Here is a 20,748-nt window from a genome sequence, read left to right as displayed (position 1 = left end):
ATAATTATGCAAAATGTTAATTAATCTCTTCGAATTTAGATAAGATCTTAAAATATTATTAACAATAATTGCATCAATATCTACCTTTTGAAGATTTTTTCTGAATCACGAATGAAAATTCTTTTCACTAGCTACATTCTATTTCTAGGGAAATTTCTTGATGTATTGTTTGCATCACTGGGTACATCTGAGTTCTGTTGACTCTTTCAAATTTTAACTGCAGCATATGATTAAATATCTTTACCGTTTTATCTATTTTTAAGTAGACTAGTAATACTTAAGAAAATTCTTTTATCGTATAGAACAAATTAAGATTTTTCATTCTTGTTTAAATTTGAATGAGATTTCTTCACAATCTTTTTAATACAATTATATTTTGACAATAATTATATAGGATCCAGATGAATTGTTTTATTTATGTGTATAATTATTTATAAATATTAAATAAGGAAAAATATATGTACATTAAGGAAATGAATTCTCCAAGATCACCACATAATAATCTTAGTTCTGAATTGAAGAATATTATTACTCACAAAAATGCACTGAGCATGAAATCACGTATGAAAGGTATAATTATTGCTAAATGTTATGTTTATAATGAACTAACTTAATTTATTATTTTCAGTTTTAAATGCTCTTAATGAAGATGACGTGAGAAATAGAGCTGAAAGAGAAAAACGTTTGCGACTTCAAGCTATACAAGAAATTTTAACAACAGAGGTCACATATTTACAACAGTTGGAAATATTAATGGAGGTCTTTAACTTATTTTATAGTATATAGATAATGTATTGTACATTAAAATTTAATAATAATATTTTTCAGTTTTTTTTACAACCAATCATTGAAAAGAAATTGGTAAATCATATAATATTAAATACATTGCTTGAAAATATAAAAACACTATATAACATTAGTGGAGAATTAATTAAGGAATTAAAACAAGATACTGAAAACATTTCTGGAGCATTTTATAAGCTTGCACCATTTTTTAAGTTATATTCTGTTTATGCATACGATTATGAACAAGTGTCAACACTTTTACAGGTACTCAAATTTGTTTACTTTTATATTGAACAAGTAATAATTAATAAATTTATCTTTTTTACAGGTTACTCAAGAGAAGGATCCTTCTTTTAAAAATTTCATAAGCAAACAAGAAACAAGACCAGAAGTTGGAAAATCGTTGTTTTCATTATTAATTACTCCGATACAGAGAGTACCAAGATATAAATTACTTTTGAAAGAAGTTCTACAACATACTCCTAACAAGCACAAAGAGTATAATCTTTTACAAGGTAATAAATTATTTATATTCATAATTATGATGTGATTATTATATATATTTTTATTAAAATGTCATTTTTTGTACAGCATGTTTAGTAGAAGTTGAAAAAGCTGCAGTACATATTAATAATTTAGTTGCCGAGAATGAAGATATTCAAAGATTATTGATGCTTCAAAAGTGTATTGTAAATGGAGTTAATTTAGTAAAGCCTGGAAGAAAATTAATTAAGCAAGGAACATTAATGAGAGTTTCAAGGAACGGCGATACTGCTTATAGAAGATATTTTGTACTTTTAAATGATACTTTATTATATTGTAAGGGAAAACCAGAAAGTTCATTGACTGTACGTTGTGTACTTCCCTTAAATAAGTGTAAAGTAGAAAGTGTCTTAAGTGGTGGACTTTTTCGTGTTACATGCTTAGAAGAAATGCTCTTTTTATATTCAGAAAATGGTGACAGCAACTCTTGGATACAATTATTACAAAAAGCCATTGAAAAGGTATTATTCTCATGTAATCATTTATTTTTATAATACAATCTAACTTCAATTCATTCGTGTTTGTAGTATACGGAATGTAGACAAACTTTGAGGAAAGATAGTAGTTCAAGGCAACCACTGAGACATAAAAATATAAATTTATTTCCATCTGAGGATTTACAAGAAAGATACATCAAACGAAAAAGAACAAAAGATACAAAAGATGTAGGGCTTAATTATTAATTATTTTGATTTAAGTATATTGATTTGATTAAATAAATCTTTTCTTTAATAATAAATAGGTTCAATTGAATCCATCAAATATAATGTATTTTGAGAAGGAAAATCAAGAAAATGAAATGGAAGAACAACAAGAGAATTGTTTTCGATTAAATAGAAAATTAAAGAGATTTAAAAATGATATTTCTGCAGGGATTCCTATGGACAAGGTTTAACAAAAATAATTTAAGAAATATATGTATAAATATTTAAGTTCTTTATAATATTATTATAAAACTTTTTCTTTTTTTTGTTTTCGTTTTTTTAGGATGCATCAGAAATTTGCTTTATGGAAAGTTCAGATATGTCAGTATCGTATTTGAACAATTCAGATTCTATACATTATTTATCATTAGTATTCAAAAATATTTGTGAATTTTTTTCATATGTTAGCTCATCCATACAAAATATTTTTAGATACAGATAGCATTTTTATGTTCTTTTAATAATGAATTGTAATATATAGGTGAGGAGTTTATAATATATTTAAAAAATTTGAGTAATTTAAACATTTTAATTTTTATATTTTTTTTGTTTTTTTAAAAAATCATTGTATTTCTATACATTACTATACTATACTATATCCATAAGCCTTTATAAAAAAATGGTGAAAAAACATATTCCAAAGACAGTATATTTGTAGCATATCGGTAGATTATATTTTAATATATATTCGATACGGTATTATATACATTAGAATAGTGTTTGAAAAGTAAGAGAAATCAATTTGTAGAGGGAGTTAATAATTCGATCTATTAGTCAGTAGATGGCGCAGCCGAAAGCGTAACCTCGCGTCCCATCTTTCTCATCAAGTAAAAATGGAACTGAGGTTGTAGTCGAAAACTATTTTATTGTGAACAATTGTAAGCTTTAACGAGTGTAAATATTTTAAAATAAAAGAAAAAAACAAACAAACAAAAAGAAAGGAAGAAATAAGGTATAACAATAAATTTTATACTACTTCATTTATTGAAATCTTCGTACTTACGTTCGAAGAAGAGAACGTAGTAATATTGGCGGTTTTCACTCATGTAGAATTATTTCAGTATATAATCTTTATATCTACTGTATAAAACAATATAATTATGGCGGTTGGTTCAACAAAAGTGGTACAAGTGACAAACATTGCACCCCAAGCAACTAAAGATCAAATGCAAACTTTATTTGGTTACTTAGGAAAGATAGAAGATATTAGATTATATCCCACTATAAGAGATGTAGCAGTACCTGTACAATCGCGTATTTGTTACGTTAAATTTCACGATCAAGGATGTGTTGCAGTTGCTCAACACATGACGAATACTGTATTCATTGATCGAGCATTGATAGTAATTCCTTATCAAAATGGAGATATTCCAGATGAACAGCGTGCTCTTGAGTTAACTAACAATGGTACAGTTGTACCAGGTAAGTAGTTAGAAATTAATAATTAGTATTGTATATTTTTATTTTTACGTGTTAAACGAATGTGTTACTTCGTTTTTTTTTAGGTCTATACCCTTCTGAACCAAAGCTTCCACCAAATGTTGTAAATGCAATCGAAGGTATTCCTCCGAATCATGTAATTACAACAATGGATCCTAAATTAGAAGCTCATGGATTACCGCCTTATCCACATTTGCCTGGCCATTTAGATAGTAGACGAATTGAGGAAATTAGGAGAACACTAGTAATAGCTAATTTAGATGCTTCTACGACGGCCGAACAATTGCTAGATTTTTTCAGTAATAACAACGTTGAGATTAAGTACTTACGCCTTTGTACAAGAGATTCTGATACAGATCACTATGCATTAGTGGAACTTACGGAACAAGGAGCAGTGGTTTCTGCATTATTATTAAATGGAAAAATGCTTGGCGATAGACATATAAAGATTTATCATTCGACACAAGCAATAGCTAAACCAGAAGCAAAAAGTAATGAAGCAGCTCAGAAAGAAATAGAAGAAGCTATGTCACGTGTCAAAGAAGCTCACAATTTGATTTCTGCTGCTATAGATCCAATGATTGGTATGCTTTCAAAAGACAAACGAAGTCGCAGCGGTTCCCGTAGTCGAAAGTCGAGATCTAGATCCCGTGGTCGCAGTAGACGTTCAAGATCACGGAAGAGATCTCGTTCGCGACATCGACGTAGATCCAGATCTCGTTCAAAACGTTCTCGATCCAAAGAACGTAGAAGAAAGTCACCTTCACGGAGAAGAAGTAGCTCTCGTAGTCGTCATCGTTCTCGGTCACGATCTAGAAGGTCAAGATCACGTAGATCAAGATCTAGATCTAGAGATCGTAGAAAAAGATCTCTACGGCGTAGAAGTCGTTCTCACTCCCGTAGTAAACGTTCTAAATCGAAATCTAGACGTTCCAGATCTAAATCAAAATCTAGGTCATCTAAATCTAGATATTCTGATAAATACAAGGATAAAGATAAAGATAGAAGTAAGGATAAATCTGATAACGGTAAGAAAAATGATGGGGATAAAGGTGATAAGGAAAAAAGCGAAAAGAAATCAAGTAAGGAAAAAAAGTCAGAGAAAGAATCAAAGTCAGACGAAAAGAATAGAGTTGCATCTGAAAATAATGAAAATAAAGATAAGGAATCCGTATCTTAAATTTTCAAATTCTAATGAACACTTATTTTTATTTTCTGATTATTTGGTTAACTTCAATTTATATAATAAGACGTAATTTATCTGTACAGTAAGCATATTATTCAAAGTTATAAAAACATATCTCATTCATATGTTATTACACGTTTATTTGGAAAAAAAATAAGAAACATTAGTTATTTTAATGTTAATTCTTGCTTGCTACTAATTATAGCTTTTGTAATTCATTCCTTGCTATAAATCATTTCTTGTTGTTTTATATGTATTTTTTTTAGTTTTCATATACTTCAAAATTACGTTTCCATTACAGCAATAAATGCTATTGTATCAATAGAGGTATATATTTAAATATTTATTTTGCTATAGATGGATTTTCATAAACTGTTACATTTTCATATTTCTCAAGTTTTACTGGAACTGGTTTACGAAAACGATCTTTTTGAACTTGTTTTATTATACTTGATCGTCTTTTCATTAACAGCTATATAGAATGAAACCATATTTAATCATATTAAAACAATTTTTTGCTTGTACTGTAGATGAATTCCATTTAAAATTTTATGCAAAAGTATGTATTGTTATTTGCCATGGTATTATTTCTCATTGATAAATTAGTATTTGATATAGAAGCCATTTCCAATGTATTATCTACTATTTTTTTTATTTTGTGTTATAGTTTTTACTTCATTGGGGCCTAATCAGAAATAAATTATTAATTTAACATTAGCAATACTCTTATACATGATATCAAACTTACTTAGTAAATATTCATCGTATTGATCGAGTGGATCCATTCCAAGAAATTCGGATAGATTATCCGTATATCGTAGATCCATGAATATTATTATTAAAGCCAAAATAATACAAAAACTACCTATATGGTTAAATTAACAATGAATTAAGTTTTGATTTATTAAAAAGAAAGTTTAATTTTAAAAGATATAGTTTAAATAAGATAAAGATGTGCAACAAACAATTCTTACCACTTGCAAAAGACATCCAAAAATGTATACCAAAATGCAATGTTAAAAATCCATTTTCAAAAGGTATAATAAGTGGAGTTTTATTACGTATAAAGACCCATAAGTTACAAGTTAGTATTTGTAATCCATCAACTATTCCAATTAAATAAGCTGTGTATCAGCTTACAAATTGCAACATTATATTTGACATTATTCAGCAACTAAACGCAGTCCTGTGAATTAAGACAGTAAATTTAATATAAGACATCCATAAAAAATTAAATATAACAATTTATTGTTCTTATAAATAATTGTGTACAAAAGCATTAATGAGTATTTTATACGTATTATATATACAAACCATAATAAGATATGACAGTACCACCTGGCAGTTCGATAAAATCTACCAAATCATATACCTTCCCCATCAATAGCAAAATATTCTACAACCCATAAGATTGGAATAGGTAAACCTCTTTTTCGAGCACCTCGTAGACTCCTTTGTAGAAGTCTATTTGAATAATGTACATATTACCAAGGAAAAAGTACAAACTATAAGGTCCATATCCAAGTTTGCCCTGACCCTATGTCCATGGAAATATTTCATTATATTTAATAATTTCATTTGATAATACTCCATTTTTTCTTCATTTTTTCCTGTAAATGTATTTGTACATTCATTCTAACATATATACTATATATATAAATATATAATATATTATATATATTATATAATATATTATATATATATATTATATAATATATTATATATATATTATATAATATATTATATATATATATTATATAATATATTATATATATATAATACATTACTTATATATCTGCATAGATTATACCTCATATCTTTCAAAGTAATATTAACAGACCTCGAACTTATTTTTATACCTGTTACTGAATTTATATCTGCGTTATTTCCAGCTTTATAAGGTACAATAGTTTCTACAATACAAATTTCCCATTCTTGATATCAGAGTTTTCCATTGAAAAATTTGTTTTGAATGATATAAATATTAGTCAAAAAAAAAAAAATATATATATATATATTTATAAATTACAGGAAATAATCTTATCAATCAAAAAGCATCCAATTGTTAAACTAATGCAAGTTTTTATGGTAACGTAAATACTTTGATAGCATGAAACAAATTGTATATAATTATATTATTTACTTTTCTTTTTATTACGAGTGTTGAATAAAATTGCAAATTTTGATTTTAAGTTACATTAATTGATACTCACACGCTTCTTGCTATAGCCTGCGAAAATAGAAACAAATGGTATTAATATAAGAAGAAGAACTGTAATGAAAAGGACTTATACGATATCAAATAACACTTTTAGGGGGCAAATATCGCGATGGAAAATCTTCTAATTTATCAAAATCAAATAATTCCATTTTGAGTGTTAATATAAACAGTAAAAACGTAAGTTAAAGTAATAATATAATGAAATATTCTTTGATTATTGAAATATCCCCTGACTAAGTCAAAGGATTTTTATAATCTTATTTTGGTTTTCTATTTCCGACTAATAACAAAAGGATTAAAGAAGGTTTATGTGACAGTACGATATTTCATTTTATTTAAAAGATATATGTCGAATATACTGAAAGTATATATATATATTCATCAAAATCATGAATTAATAACTAGCATTCAATATCAGATAAATTCATGTGTAGATTTATATTTAAGCGGTTTTTATTTAACGCATAACGATTGGTTAATGCAAACTCAACTATTTATTACTTTTCATCTTTTAACGTATGTAACTTCAGCGACAGGTATGGACAAAATATGAACTACGAACGCAATAAGGACAAACTATGCTTTGTATCGCCGATCTATAAACTTATGCAGGTTATATCTCTTTTGAGCGTAACTTAACAATCGAAAGTTAGCGTGTTAAAGAAATTTTTATATATGTAGTAAAAATAATAGTACTTCTGATAAAAATAAGAAAAGACTATATGCCAAATTATATTTCTCTGAAGATAGATTAATTGATAAGTGCTTATTAATTGTATAAATTTTATATTTTTTCTTTCTAATTAAACTAATACAAATATGGTACACCATATTTAAGCAGTCATTAGCTCGTTATTAATTGCGATGAAATACATAAGAAATAAAAGATAATAATAAGAAAAGTAGAAAGAAGATCGGTGATGCATATTTTAAATTTTGAGATATGTAGATATGATTGGGAATTTAAATACAATAGATAATATTTAATTCAAAAAATGTAAATAAGAGTAAATATAAGAACTAAATAAGAATCAATGAAAATAATAAAGAAATTAGAATTTTTCATTGGGTATCTCTAAAAAATTATTTTAGAATTTTACTATATCTAATATATTTTATTTATTGAGCAATATAAAATGTAAATACTTTAATATTCAGTCGGAATTAGAAAGAAAAGATTTTGGAAACGTATAAAAATATGTAGCTATGCGTTCGATGGTACTTACGATATAACGTATATTTACGTATGATCTAAGTTTAAAATTATATATACAGCAAGTAATATCGACTCAGATTTCACTGCGTGAAGGTTGCTGGATGTGAAGATCCATGGGGCTAATGGTGGACTCTATTCTAAAATCCGCATATCGAGATGCTTTTCTGCTTCAGGAGTTTTAAGCTTCTTAACTAACAGGACATGGGTGAGACTTCGCTTATGGATAATTTCACCGTTTGACACTGTCAGCTTCAGACATAACGGATTAATAAACACAATCGGTCGTGCTTTTGGTATATCAAAAATCAAAGCGCAATTTTCGATAGGACTTAATATCACGTTTCCAAACACTCACGCATCTGCCCACCAAAAAATAAGCAATAAGAAAAGATATCTTACGCATCTAATGCAGAAAAATTTCTAAACTTTCTTATAAAGATCTAATTCTTTGATACTGAATTTTGGCCTTAGACGATGAATCCACGCTGATAGGTTGATCCATCGATGATGGATCCATCTCTCGATGAGAAATCGCGTGCATATTGATCGTGTCTTACAATCTTTGTAATGTTATTAGGAATGTTCTATTGTTTAAATGTTAGCAAAATAATCTTATTTATTAATGATTTCTTTTACGAATTTAAACTTATGTCTATTTCGTACGGTCAATTTTATTTCTACGGTATTTCAAAATCTATTTCTTGTATGTATAAATTTTAAAATCATCTTTTTCTTAATCCGCGTTTATCACGTATAAATTTATGTTTCAGTAAATGTAATTTTGGATGTGCTTTATAGAATGTAACATTGTTTAATTATTACCTCATCGTACTCCAAGTGCATTGTAAATTGTTTAAATTATTATAAAGTTATCGAATCTATAAGATTATTTAACATAGCTCTACGAAAAGGGAATTTCGGCATTTATTCCTCGGAATATGAAAGAAGATTAACATAGTAATTTTCAATTTAATCTTCATTCTTGTTGACAACGAGATTGATCAAACGATCGACGAAGAGACATGATGCGTAGCCAACAACCGCGAAATGAAATTTTATAGTATTGATATTTTAAATTAGAATTGTTTCAAGTTTTTCGCGCGATATGATCTTTTTAATGTTTGAGCGAATGTATTATCGTTTAAATATTAGTTTACTGAACTTCGCGTACTATATTGTTTAAATATAGTATATTGTTTAAATAAATCTGTAATTACAGGAAGTATTAATTTTTAAGTTTTCTCGTTTAGAAAACAACTACTTTTGAATGATTTGGCAAATATGAGCATGGTAAACAAGAAAAAAATTGTCTAGTTTACGGAAACAAATCGCACACTACCCTAACGTTTTTGCTGATTAGATTAATGTGCGCCATTATACGAAACTTTTTTTTCCATGAAGAATATCGAAAACAACGTTTACGTCAACAGCGGGTCTAGATGTAATTCGTAACTGATTTTGATGAACAAAGTCTCATTTCAAAGATGAAGATTTAAGTCAAGACTTGGCCTTTTTGAATTTTTTAAAAAGCTTTATTTTTATACATAAATTATACTTGAAGAAACAACACTTTTTTACACGATTTTTTTTCAAAGAAAATACAATTTTTTCAAGAATTCGAATAACCATGTACTCGCCTTTATCTTTAAAATGAGATCTTGTTCATCAAAATTGGTTAATAATTATGCTTGTACTAATTGTTGACATAAACCATTATAAAAGCAGGAATGATGAACGATCCTCCAACTAAAAATTAATTATTTCAATTTTATAATAATAAATGATCTGTATAATTTTATTGATTGTCCGTGAATTTTAAGTAAATAATGCTTTTATTCATATATGTCGCTATTTATTATTATTAAAAAGATTGAGATTTTAAACCGTTGTTATCGATCGAACATTGACTTCCTATATTATCGACCTTTTCGTATGGCGCTTGTGTCGATTAGAAATTGTCCACTAAATGTTACTAGAGATTTCCATACTTAATTCTATTTAGTATATGGGAATAGTGTAAGCTGACGGGTATCAAAACATGATGATAAAGTGACAATTTCATGATTATTGCATTACCTTCGTTAACATAACTGTAATAGAAAACTGCAAATTAGTGATGCAGTAACGTAAATAAAAACAAAAACATTGATTTAAATAAGATAACGATATTTTTACTTCATTTTTGAATAAGGTATGGTATGCCAGATTTTTTATAGAAAGTTGTTCGAACAACGATAGGTAGATTAGTAAAGTCTCATATGTTATGGATATAATATCGATTTAGTTTAATTGTAATATGTTTAGAAAACAATATGGAATATGTAACGTATTTATAATGCTTCGTAATGCTCTGTAATAGAACTTTTTTGTACATTTAATTACGTAACTGAACGTTCTTTCATGATATAATATTCGAATTTTTCTCATGAGCACATTTTATCTGATAGAATTCATATCAACAAAAATTACATTTATTTATTTAACTTGGATTATTATAAATAGTTTTTATTGCAATAACGAGATATTATTATTTGTATGATGAAAGGAAATAATTCGTATCTCGTTCATTTATCATACATTACAGGTTAAGTTTAATTGCATTCTTTCATTTTTTATGTTATAATTTATTTTTTTTTAAAGATAGATTATTGTTACAATCGACGATCAAAGAAAACGATTCCTATTAAAGTAAAATAAAATGAAAAATGTTATGTTCATTATATTACAGGTTATATATATATACGAAGTTTGTTTATGTGAATTTTTATTGCAATCTATTAATTAGATAATTTGCGTTATATTATAATTTATAATTATTAATAGATTTTATCTGTTTTCTTTTTTTTTGTTTCAGGATAAGTTCGTTACAATCAGTGGGAAATGTTAAACAGCTTATATAAATATTTGTTAATAGTGCATATAAATATAACGTATGTGGAAATCCTCTGAGTATTGATTACTGATTCTTACACGTAATCATATCGTTGGTACAGATCAAACAATTTCTTATTGTTACAATGTCACAAGCCGATACTACTACTGCTTCAGTATCTAATAATCAAAATGGCGCAGTGGCACATAATAATCGTACTTTCACTGGTGTTATTGGACCAGCTTTAAATAATAATAATATGAATACTGCAAGGAATAATAATAATCAGAATCCATTATTTAATGTGCGAGATAGATTATTTCATGCAGTTTTCATCAAGGCTGCATTAGCTTATGCACGAACATTTCCGCGACCTGTTAGAAGATTTATAGAGTTCATAGTTTTGTTAAAAGTAAGTATATTATAAGAAAAATAATGATAAATATTATAATATAATGTAGAAGTATATATATACATATATGTATATACATATATTTTTATTTTTTAGGCAATACTGGCTTTTTTTGTACTCACTTATATTCACATAGTATTTTCGCGAGCACCAACAAATTGTTTAGAACACATAAGAGATGATTGGCCACGAGACGGTATATTAAGGGTAGAAATTCTTAGAAATGGAGGCGAAGATTATAGCATAGAAAAAAGTTATGCGAAAGAGGAAAAGTTACGACAAGAAAAGATCGATGATTTGGCTAGTGATTTAGGGATATTGACACAAGATGGGTAAGTATGGTAGTTATAAAAAAAAAAAAATGACAACATATGTATACAATGTTAGTTATGATAAAGTTTAAAATATTAATAAATAATTTTAAAATTTTAGATAATCTTAATTTAAATTTATGATAATTTCTATCCTTATCATAAAATAGTAGATTGTTTTTTATTTTATAGTAGATAATTATTTAATAGGTTTATAAATATCGAGCCATCTTCTGTCGATGAAGGGCAAGAAACAATTCATGTGTCTAATGAAGATAACTACGAAAATGTTACTTTACCTATAAAAAGTGTGGACATAACGAGTTCAACAATTTTTGGAGAAACGCAATATCCGAATTTAAGTACAACGAATGCAACGAGAAGCCCGTCATTAAATGGATTTTTAAATGGATTGAATGGACCCGGGTCAGAGGTATACTTAAGAATTTTTGAAAGAGATTTTTTTAAATGAAAGACTTGTATTAAACGAAGTTGTCAATATCGGTACAACATTATTTTAGACATCAATTAAACATATGTTAGACATATTACAACTGATAAATGTACAACAGGATAATGCAACGCTGGAACAAGAATCTGATAAAGACGAAGTGATTCAGCCTTTAAAAGATCATTCTGCGGATGTCGAGAAAGTATCAAGAACAGGTAAATATTTATATAATTATTAATGCTGATTTAGAAAAATATCTATATCTATAAAATGTTTATTTACTTTTGGATATTACTAATCTGTTATTAGTACTTCCAGAGGATGGATATATTGTGGAATATTCCTTGGAATATGGCTTTCTGAGATTATCACCTGCTGCACGACAAAGATTAAAAATACCAGTGAAAATTGTTACGTTGGATCCGGTAAATGATAAATGTTTTGGAGATGCATTTTCAAGATTAATACTGGATGAATTCTTGGGTTATGATGATCTGCTAATGGCAAGTATTAAGACATTAGCAGAGCACGAAGATAATAAAGGTTTCTTAAGGTAAGTAAAATATTTTAGTGTAATAAGTATCTATTAAGAAATACATATATGAAATAAATAAATTTCTATTTGTTTTATTATCATTTCTTTCAGAAATGTTGTAACCGGTGAACATTATCGTTTCGTTAGCATGTGGATGGCAAAAACTTCGTATCTCGCTGCATTTTTTATCATGCTAGTATTCGTAAGTATCATTTATACGTATGCCTTTAATATCGTCCTTCCTATTTCTTAATACTTTAAATAAGCGAATCTTTGTTAATTTCTTTTATGAAATGATAGAAGGGGTCACATCTTTTTTATTCGTATCTTTCTTTTTTTTTTTGTCATTTCGTGAGACGGATCGCTATGGCACGTTGACGTTTGACATCAAAAGTGAGCTCTTGATGTATCGTTCGGAAAGGTAATACCGTACGAAGACTCAAGTTAAATTTACTTTCACGTATACGTTTTCGATGCAGAGTTATTCCTTTCCGTCAGATTACCTACACGATAGAGCAGGGTGTGTAAAAGGATATGGCAATCAATTTAAACTAACCACCCGGCGAGGCAACTCGCACATAGACTTTCTACCCTCCCCAGTCCTCATCATAGCGATCCCTTTGGAGTTGAACCGGTGGTATAAATCAACGTTATTAGGGGGCATCATATTCGTTGTGGTGGCCCCAGGCCGGTAATTTTGTATCAAATTGTCATGAAATACATCGTGTTATCTCATGACCGGAATTACAATATTTGTTAGGAATTCTCATTGACATAAAATCAAATTGAATCGTTCCGGACGTGTTTAGGATCAATTTTAATTATACAGCTTGATCTTCTAATGTATTTCTTTTCTCCAACTTTCGGAAATATTTGAGAGAAGAAGATTTTTCCTTTTCCCATCTTTGACGAATCAAAAATCTAATATATTTCAGGTATATTCATAGTCGGAAGATTTTCGTCGAGTTTCGTCCATTGTATGGATTGACTCTTACGAATGCTTCGATTTGTAGTAACCGAGAAGTAACAGAAAAGGGATGGGGAAGGGTGGGGTGGAAAGAGAGGGGGGAGAGTTCTAGTTACGCTCGTGCTGTTACACGTGAATTCGCTTTAAAGGTGCTTTGCCTTCGAATGTACCGCCTTCCTCCCTTTCTCCTCAAACGTTCTACACAGTATACATGGTCACGTGTACAGAACTGTTGTCTCGCGTTGGCTGCATATATTACACCTATATTCATACTGTCATGTGCATACGATGCTTGTGTCGTCATTCAAAATTTATCCCGTTCATTAACCATTTTACGAAATCTCTTTAATTTTCCTTATTAATTTTTATATTATACGCGGCCATTGTTATTTTTTGACATACATACATCTTATTCGGACTTCGTTCGGCAATCTTCGTTAACGATTGTTATAATCGATCAAGAAGGAAGAGAGTAGGATCTTCTTTTTTTAAGGATAATATCGTATTTATTTACGATCGATGGTATCGTACATTTTAATAAATACGAATATAATTTTGTTTTATTATTTGTAATAATAGGAATTGTACGAGTATAATTCTATTGTGCGAATTGGTGATTGTGCGAATGATAATTGAGATAATTGTAAAAATGTTATAAATTAGTAGATAGTAATTATAAGTTATAAATAGCTTATAGATTAATAGAAATAATGTACGGAAGTGCGTTAAAAACAATGGAATATTAATTTTCAATATGGCGTATGCGTATTATCGACAATTATCAAAAAAGAGAGATAGGAAGCAAAAAAAAAGAAGAAGAAGATAAAGAAGATGATGATAAAGAAGAAGAAGAAGAAAAAGAAGAAGGTCGATAACAATTTTCCAAGCAGAATTTCTCGATAAGGGATGGATGCGTCCTCGTTTGCAGTTATTGGGCATCGCTCGATAGTAGATTATCTTCGGTAGGGTGTCAGGTGGTACTTCAATTTCTACGGGTCGAAATACAATTGCATCATTCGTTCAACCCGGTAACCGAGTGCGACCGTCCCGCTTTTCAATTTACTCGATGCTAAACCTTTCTCAGAGCCGCCAACTCGCTTTGCTACTGTTGAAACTACTGTGCCTCTACGAAATATTAACAGAAGCAAATCCAACCCCCGATCCAGACCCTGTTGTACGGTAAAGGTTAACGTGTTTTCTCTCTCTCTCTCTCTCTCTCTCTCTCTCTCTCTCTCTCTCTCTCTCTCTCTTTAACTTCGTTTCTATTCTAACGCGAGATAGTATCCTACATAATGAAAACAACTCTGTGCTCGAACTAAACTCGACTATACAAGGAAGAATTAAGCCTGGAGGAGGAATCTGTGCGTTACAGCTTATGCAGCTCGTAAAGATCCTTTGAAGATAGAAAGAATGATTTTTGTTTCATATATATTATATATATATATATATTATATATATATATATATGAAATATATTATATAATTATATATATAATTACTTATTATTTAAAAAATTATACATTATTTAATATTTTATTATTTTATATATATATATATATATATATATATATATATCGATGAAAATCATTTCATCGATAACCATTGCGGAGATATATCAGTTTTCTATTTACGAAGGAAATTTGAAAAAAATCGCGTCTTCTTTTTGGCTCATTTTATTTATTTTCTTTTTCTATTTTTTTTTTCTTTGTTCTTTTAAATCCTGAGATCGATTTACATATATTGATGTTCTCACGACGTAATATTTGTCACTGTTTCAGACCGTGTCGATATCGATGTTGCTTCGTTATTCTCATCATCAGATCTTCGTTTTTATCGGTAAGTGATAATTATTATTATTATCATTATTATTATTATTATTATTATCATTATTATTATTATTATTATTCAAGCTAATGTCGAAGATATATCATCTCTTTCGTGTAGAAAAAAAAAAAAAAGGCGTAGTTATTTCATGTCTCTAATGTGTAAGATAGATTTTGTGTCTTCTTTTTTGTTTTATTAAATAATCATCTATTTTGAATACTACGTTATGCTTATGTATTAATTATTCCGACACGATCTCTTCGGTCCATTAAAATTTAATAATATAGTTTAGATATGTTTGTACTGTGAAAGCAAATGTTCGTATATGCGCATATCTCGCTCAGAATAGAATACAAAGAATACGATCTGTGGCATCGCAACTATCATTACAGATAAACGGCTTTCTGACGTAATGATTGTTTAGCTGTTACGTCAGATATTTCTCTCTCTCTCTCTTTCTTTCTCTCTATCTCTCTCGCTTATTTTGCCGTTCCCCTTCTCTTCTACTTCTCTTGATCAAGAGAAAGATAAAAATCCCTGACGAAGTTGTCTTCATATTCATAGCAGTGTAGCTTATCGTTGGAGAGCTGTCAGTAGTTTGTTATTCGACGTCCGTCAAAATGGAGTTGTCTTTTTCATCATCCTCCAGTTTTTATATACTTTTAACTACTTTGATCGCGATTATAGCGATAAAAACGATCTCTTTATTATATTTTCAATTTACATATTGGAAGAAAAAGGGTGTACCAATGACGCTAAATTATCCTTTTTTCGGATTCAATTGGACGGTTTTATTTGGCCGAAAGTCATTTCAAGAGTTAAATGTACTAATATATGAGACATTACCAGGTGCGAAGTACGTGGGCTCTATGGATTTTTCAAGGCCATTATTGATAATACGTGATCCTGAATTATTGAAGGAAATAACGGTGAAACAATTCGATCATTTTCCTGATCATCGTGGTTTCGTGGACGAAACTATAGATCCGATTTTCGGTAAAAATATTTTTTCATTACGTGGTGAACGTTGGAAGGAAATGAGGAACACTTTAAGCCCGTCCTTTACAGCAAGTAAAATGAGATTTATGTTCGACCTCGTTTCCAAATGTTCGAACGAATTCGTGAATTATTTCGTCGATCATCCGGAAGCAGCGAAGGAAATCGAAATGAAGGATGCTTTTACAAGATATACTAACGACGTAATAGCGACGGTAGCTTTTGGTATTTCGGTGAATTCGATGAAGAACAGGGATAATATATTTTTTCGAAAGGGTGTCGAATCAACTAAATTTGATGGGTTATTGAACGCGATCAAGTTCACCTTATTGCGTACTTGTCCTAAATTCATGAAATTAATAGGAATCGGCTTCTTAACTCCATCTACGGCTAAATTCTTCAACGATATAGTACGCGAGACCGTACAGGCACGCGACGAGAAGGGTATCATTAGACCGGACATGATTCATTTGCTTATGCAAGCAAGAGATAAAGAATCCAGTAATTTGGATATCCAAGATATCGTAGCTCAAGCTTTCATCTTCTTTTTGGCTGGCTTTGACACATCTTCGACATTGATGTGTTTTATGGTACACGAATTGGCGGTGCATCAAGAAATTCAAGATAGATTGCGTCAGGAAATCGACGAAGTATTGCTTCGGACCAACGGTGAACTCACTTACGAGGAACTTTCTAAGATGGAATACATGGAAATGATTATAAACGAGACATTAAGAAAATATCCTCCTGCCATTTTTCTCGATAGGCTTTGTGCCAAACGTACGGTCATTCCTCCGTCTTTACCAAATGGCAAAGAGACCATCATTGAGGCTAATACATCAATTTGGATACCATCTTTCGGTTTTCATCACGATCCGAAATACTTCCCGGATCCGGAAAAATTCGATCCGGAAAGATTCAGCGAAGAAAACAAACAGAATATTATTCCTTATACTTATTTACCATTCGGCATGGGCCCTAGAAGATGTATTGGTGAACGTTTCGCTCTGATGGAAACGAAAATAGTTATAGTAAATATTCTTAAGAAATTTATTATCAAACGTACGAGTAAAACGACCGATCCTGTCGTATTTGATAACAATTCGTTCAATCTAAAGATCAAAGGTGGATTTTGGATCAATTTGGAACAAAGAAAGAATTGACGAGAAAGAGAAGAAAAAATAAAAAAATAAAAAAGAAAAAGAGATTGTAATTTATAAGATCCAGTTACTTAAAAATAATTTCTTTTATTGTTTCCTTTAATTCGTTATCTAAATATTTACTGACAGATATCCATCCGTTAGAATTAATCGATCGATTTCGTCGATACGATTCTCAAACCGTGTTAAATAGCTTTATACGTTAATGTTGACTTTTTTTAATCGTACGTAAATCCATAAGCACTATTGCAGCTTGAACAGTAGGCTTAATGCCTGATAATGAGGATAATATTCGCTAACGAGTATTCACGATTCACTGTATTGAACTGTATCGACATTTTCGAATTGCGCATTACTGACAAGCTATGTGAGAGATCAAGAAGAGGAAATACATATATACAATATATATACCTATACATATAGATATACATACATATTCATAAATCGTTCAATCAAGTCATTTTCTATCGTATTAGAGCGATATATCTTGCAATTTTTCTTTAATCTAATAATTGATAATGATGTTATTATAATTATACATTGTATTTTTAATAATTAAATTAATTAAAACACTAACTATAATAATTCTTTTAATACGAATTGTGTAACGTGTATGATTATTTCAAGAGAAATAATCTCTCTCTCTCTCTCTCTCTCTCTCTCTTTGTTTTTAAAGAAACATTAAAACGATCAATATATTATTACTCGTTTCCATGCGTTAGATCATTATTGTTTTTGCGAGATAAACGCGATAAGATGAGAGACGCGATACTGATAGACGTAACCTCTACATTAATTGAACTCGAGTCGTGCGTGATGCGAGTTACATATTTATACATTTTAAGAACGAACACACGCTTACAGAGCGAGCCTATGGTCGTAGTTTTAAATACGTTGATAGAATAGAAATTCTTGATAATCAAGAAATCTTTGAAGATATCTTTGGAAACAGATGATTCAGAGTTATCAATTAATCAAAAAATGATAAGATAACAGAAAAGTACTCAGAATGATTTGTATTTTTTGATTTGAGAATATCTTTTGAGATTGTGAGTTAAGGAATGATATAGAGATATCGGCAGTAAGAATACCTTTGATTTTCGAAGATCTAATCTGGTAGCGAAAGCAGGTAGGCATATCTTGCAAAGGATCATATTTTTCACGTTACACTGCGCCATTTGATCTTTTAAATTTATATATATATATATATATATATATATATATATAAAAGAAGAAAAAAGAGAGTTCGATTGTTTGCAGGATATAGAACCGTTTGTCCCTGGTTACACATAAATTTGACCCTTGGCAAAATCGAGCAAGTTCACAGGATAGTCGACAAACATCCATGAGAGCAAAGGTATCTTCTAAGTCGATATCTTCTCCGTCGTTTCCTTCCTTTCGGTATCAGATGTGCTCTCTCTCTCTCTCTCTCTCTCTCTCTCTCTCTCTCTCTCTCTCTCTCTCTCTCTCTCTCTCTCCCTCTCTCTCCCTCTCTCTCCCTCTCTCTCTCTCTCTCTCTCTCTCTCTCTCTCTATCTCTATCTATCTATCTATCTATCTATCTATCTATCTATCTATCTATCTATCTATCTATCTATCTATCTATCTATCTATCTATCTATCTATCTATCTATCTATCTATTTATTTATCTATCTCCGTTTCTATCTCTATCGCTATCTCTCTCTCTCTCTCTCTCTCTCTCTCTCTCTCTCTCTCTCTCTCAGCCTCTGCATGTGTACGTCCCCGAACTAAGTTTCTTCTTCAAAGCTTCTGCCAACTTCCTGGAATATCGCTTTGTACCTTCGTACCGTTTGACTTTATCTTTGAACCAGAAGACCGGCTGAAAGGGGATGTTCAATTTGTCATTTTGTTTGACTAACGCGCTTCGGAGATGCTCTGTTTCGTTAGGACAATCTCCCTATGAGTCTGAAAAAAGAAGAAGAAGAAGAAGGAAAAAAACGAAAGATATGTCTATATATGTGTATAAATTGTTAACTTCGTTTTGGAAGGAAGTAGGTGAAATAAAAATGGCAGAGAGAGAGAATGAGAGAGAGAGAGAGGAGATTAAGGCATGAATGCTTATGATAAACAGATTAGGGTAGATTTAGATTATAGTAGTTATGTATAGATGAAATGGTTAGCGCATCAGAGGGTGATATGGAGAGTTGCATCAAACAAATCTAAAGACAGATTAGTCAAATAAAATATATATGTATATATAATTGAGAGAGAGAGAGAGAGAGAGAGAGAGAGAGAGAGAGAGAGAGAGAGAGAGAGAGAGAGAGAGAGAGAGAGAGAAATTAGTGGTTGCGGCCTATACGCAGTTAAGAGAGCATAGAGTAAATGTAAAAATTATTGTCTGGTTGTTTAAACAGTTAGATTACGGAAGACTATTTTCGTAAGGTAATCGTTTGAAATATAAATTTGCATGGAAAAACATCGGCGTTATTTCTCTCATGTTCGTTGGATCTTTTCTCTCTCTCTCTCTCTCTCTCTATATATATATATATATATATATATATATATATATATATATATCTCTTTATCTTCACGTTCTATCCTTAGAATTTCGGATGTTTCACTTAAACCAATTTCTGTCAAAGTTTTTTTCATCTTTTATATCCCATCGATGCTTATTTTTGAGTTATTATTTTCTTATAATTTAAGCTTTACTATCTGTTTTTTCTATCAGATCGAGCCGTACGAATCTTTGTAAAAAAGTTACCTTTCTCGTTATCATTTCGTTGATACATAGATATTTTATTTTATCTCGACGTTTTTTATTTTATTTTATTTTACCAATATGATCTTGATATTACTTTGAACGTTGATCGATGACAAACTCGAATATCTTGAAATCTTTATGATCGATGACAGGAATGGAATATACATTGAAAATATCATTCTGTTTGTGTGTGCTGTGTTGTGTTGTATGTATGTAGAGAGGTCATTAAAAAGAAGGAGAACAATAATAATAATATTAATAATAATAATAATAATAATAATAATAATAATAATAATAATAATAATAATAGTAAAAAAAAAATAATAATAATAACAACAAACATATATGAGTTGGCATGGAAGATAAGATAAAGCAATGACTTGATGCGCAAATGTGGAAC

The 20,748-nt window shown here is 29.7% G+C and overlaps 4 protein-coding genes and 1 long non-coding RNA gene across 17 annotated transcripts in view; 4 read left to right on the top strand and 1 right to left on the bottom strand.

The window, feature by feature from the left end:
* Positions 1-215: 215 nt before the first annotated feature.
* LOC118441853 (rho guanine nucleotide exchange factor 39) lies at positions 216-2,899 on the top strand. The gene is made up of 9 exons (XM_035866822.2): positions 216-570; positions 629-759; positions 829-1,050; positions 1,115-1,301; positions 1,378-1,790; positions 1,857-1,994; positions 2,072-2,218; positions 2,317-2,514; positions 2,808-2,899. The coding sequence occupies exons 1-8, from the start codon at positions 459-461 to the stop codon at positions 2,473-2,475; spliced, it is 1,509 nt and encodes a 502-aa protein (XP_035722715.2). The 5' UTR covers positions 216-458; the 3' UTR covers positions 2,476-2,514; positions 2,808-2,899.
* On the top strand, positions 2,834-4,653 carry Srp54 (splicing regulatory protein 54). Of its 2 annotated transcripts, none has more exons than XM_035866351.2 (3): positions 2,834-2,985; positions 3,095-3,455; positions 3,539-4,653. In XM_035866351.2, exons 2-3 carry the CDS (start codon positions 3,134-3,136, stop codon positions 4,651-4,653), a joined length of 1,437 nt encoding a protein of 478 aa, XP_035722244.1. In that variant the 5' UTR covers positions 2,834-2,985; positions 3,095-3,133. The 2 variants fall into 2 exon arrangements, with proteins under 2 accessions (XP_035722244.1, XP_085513219.1); XM_085657093.1 differs by having other exon boundaries at positions 2,857-3,455; positions 3,539-3,964; positions 4,046-4,653.
* A 555-nt stretch (positions 4,654-5,208) lies between these two features.
* LOC118441854 (uncharacterized) lies at positions 5,209-8,586 on the bottom strand. Of its 5 annotated transcripts, XR_014982202.1 has the most exons (7): positions 8,107-8,584; positions 6,873-6,889; positions 6,166-6,269; positions 5,974-6,055; positions 5,634-5,845; positions 5,408-5,524; positions 5,209-5,344 (listed from the first exon to the last, which is right to left on the bottom strand). It is a non-coding gene; the product is annotated as an uncharacterized LOC118441854 (long non-coding RNA). The 5 variants fall into 5 exon arrangements; XR_014982201.1 differs by having other exon boundaries at positions 5,408-5,845; XR_014982205.1 differs by lacking the exon at positions 5,209-5,344 and having other exon boundaries at positions 5,488-5,845; positions 8,496-8,586.
* Positions 8,587-10,108: 1,522 nt separating this feature from the next.
* The window catches only part of LOC118441646 (membralin), a 62,485-nt gene continuing 51,845 nt past the window's right edge, over positions 10,109-20,748 (top strand). For 5 of the 8 annotated variants that reach the window (XM_085657102.1, XM_035866332.2, XM_085657103.1 and 2 more), the window contains exons 1-8: positions 10,109-10,287; positions 10,951-11,380; positions 11,477-11,712; positions 11,902-12,124; positions 12,213-12,357; positions 12,452-12,695; positions 12,789-12,879; positions 15,422-15,479. In XM_085657102.1, the coding sequence (XP_085513228.1) occupies positions 11,114-11,380; positions 11,477-11,712; positions 11,902-12,124; positions 12,213-12,357; positions 12,452-12,695; positions 12,789-12,879; positions 15,422-15,479 (1,264 nt within the window). In that variant the 5' untranslated portion in view covers positions 10,109-10,287; positions 10,951-11,113. The remainder of the gene's footprint in view (positions 10,288-10,950; positions 11,381-11,476; positions 11,713-11,901; positions 12,125-12,212; positions 12,358-12,451; positions 12,696-12,788; positions 12,880-15,421; positions 15,480-20,748) is intronic. The other 3 variants (XM_085657101.1, XM_085657100.1, XM_085657099.1) reach the window with 3 other exon arrangements.
* LOC118441656 (cytochrome P450 9e2-like) lies at positions 16,007-18,217 on the top strand. The gene has a single exon (XM_035866350.2). It carries the CDS (start codon positions 16,088-16,090, stop codon positions 17,624-17,626), a length of 1,539 nt encoding a protein of 512 aa, XP_035722243.2. The 5' UTR covers positions 16,007-16,087; the 3' UTR covers positions 17,627-18,217.

Source organism: Vespa mandarinia, chromosome 5 (genome assembly GCF_050613455.1).
Source record: "Vespa mandarinia isolate Hongniang chromosome 5, ASM5061345v1, whole genome shotgun sequence".
In the NCBI taxonomy this organism is placed as follows: domain Eukaryota; kingdom Metazoa; phylum Arthropoda; class Insecta; order Hymenoptera; family Vespidae; genus Vespa; species Vespa mandarinia.
The sequence above is the reverse complement of the archived record's forward strand: the minus strand, read 5'-3'. Positions and strand labels throughout refer to the sequence as shown.

Coding starts and splice junctions, on each gene's coding strand:
- LOC118441853 (XM_035866822.2), top strand. CDS start 459: ATGTACATTAAGGAAATGAATTCTCCAAGATCACCACATAATAATCTT. Junction 571..628: donor CATGAAATCACGTATGAAAG/GTATAATTATTG, acceptor TATTATTTTCAG/TTTTAAATGCTCTTAATGAA. Junction 1,791..1,856: donor TACAAAAAGCCATTGAAAAG/GTATTATTCTCA, acceptor TCGTGTTTGTAG/TATACGGAATGTAGACAAAC.
- LOC118441656 (XM_035866350.2), top strand. CDS start 16,088: ATGGAGTTGTCTTTTTCATCATCCTCCAGTTTTTATATACTTTTAACT.
- Srp54 (XM_035866351.2), top strand. CDS start 3,134: ATGGCGGTTGGTTCAACAAAAGTGGTACAAGTGACAAACATTGCACCC. Junction 3,456..3,538: donor CAATGGTACAGTTGTACCAG/GTAAGTAGTTAG, acceptor GTTTTTTTTTAG/GTCTATACCCTTCTGAACCA.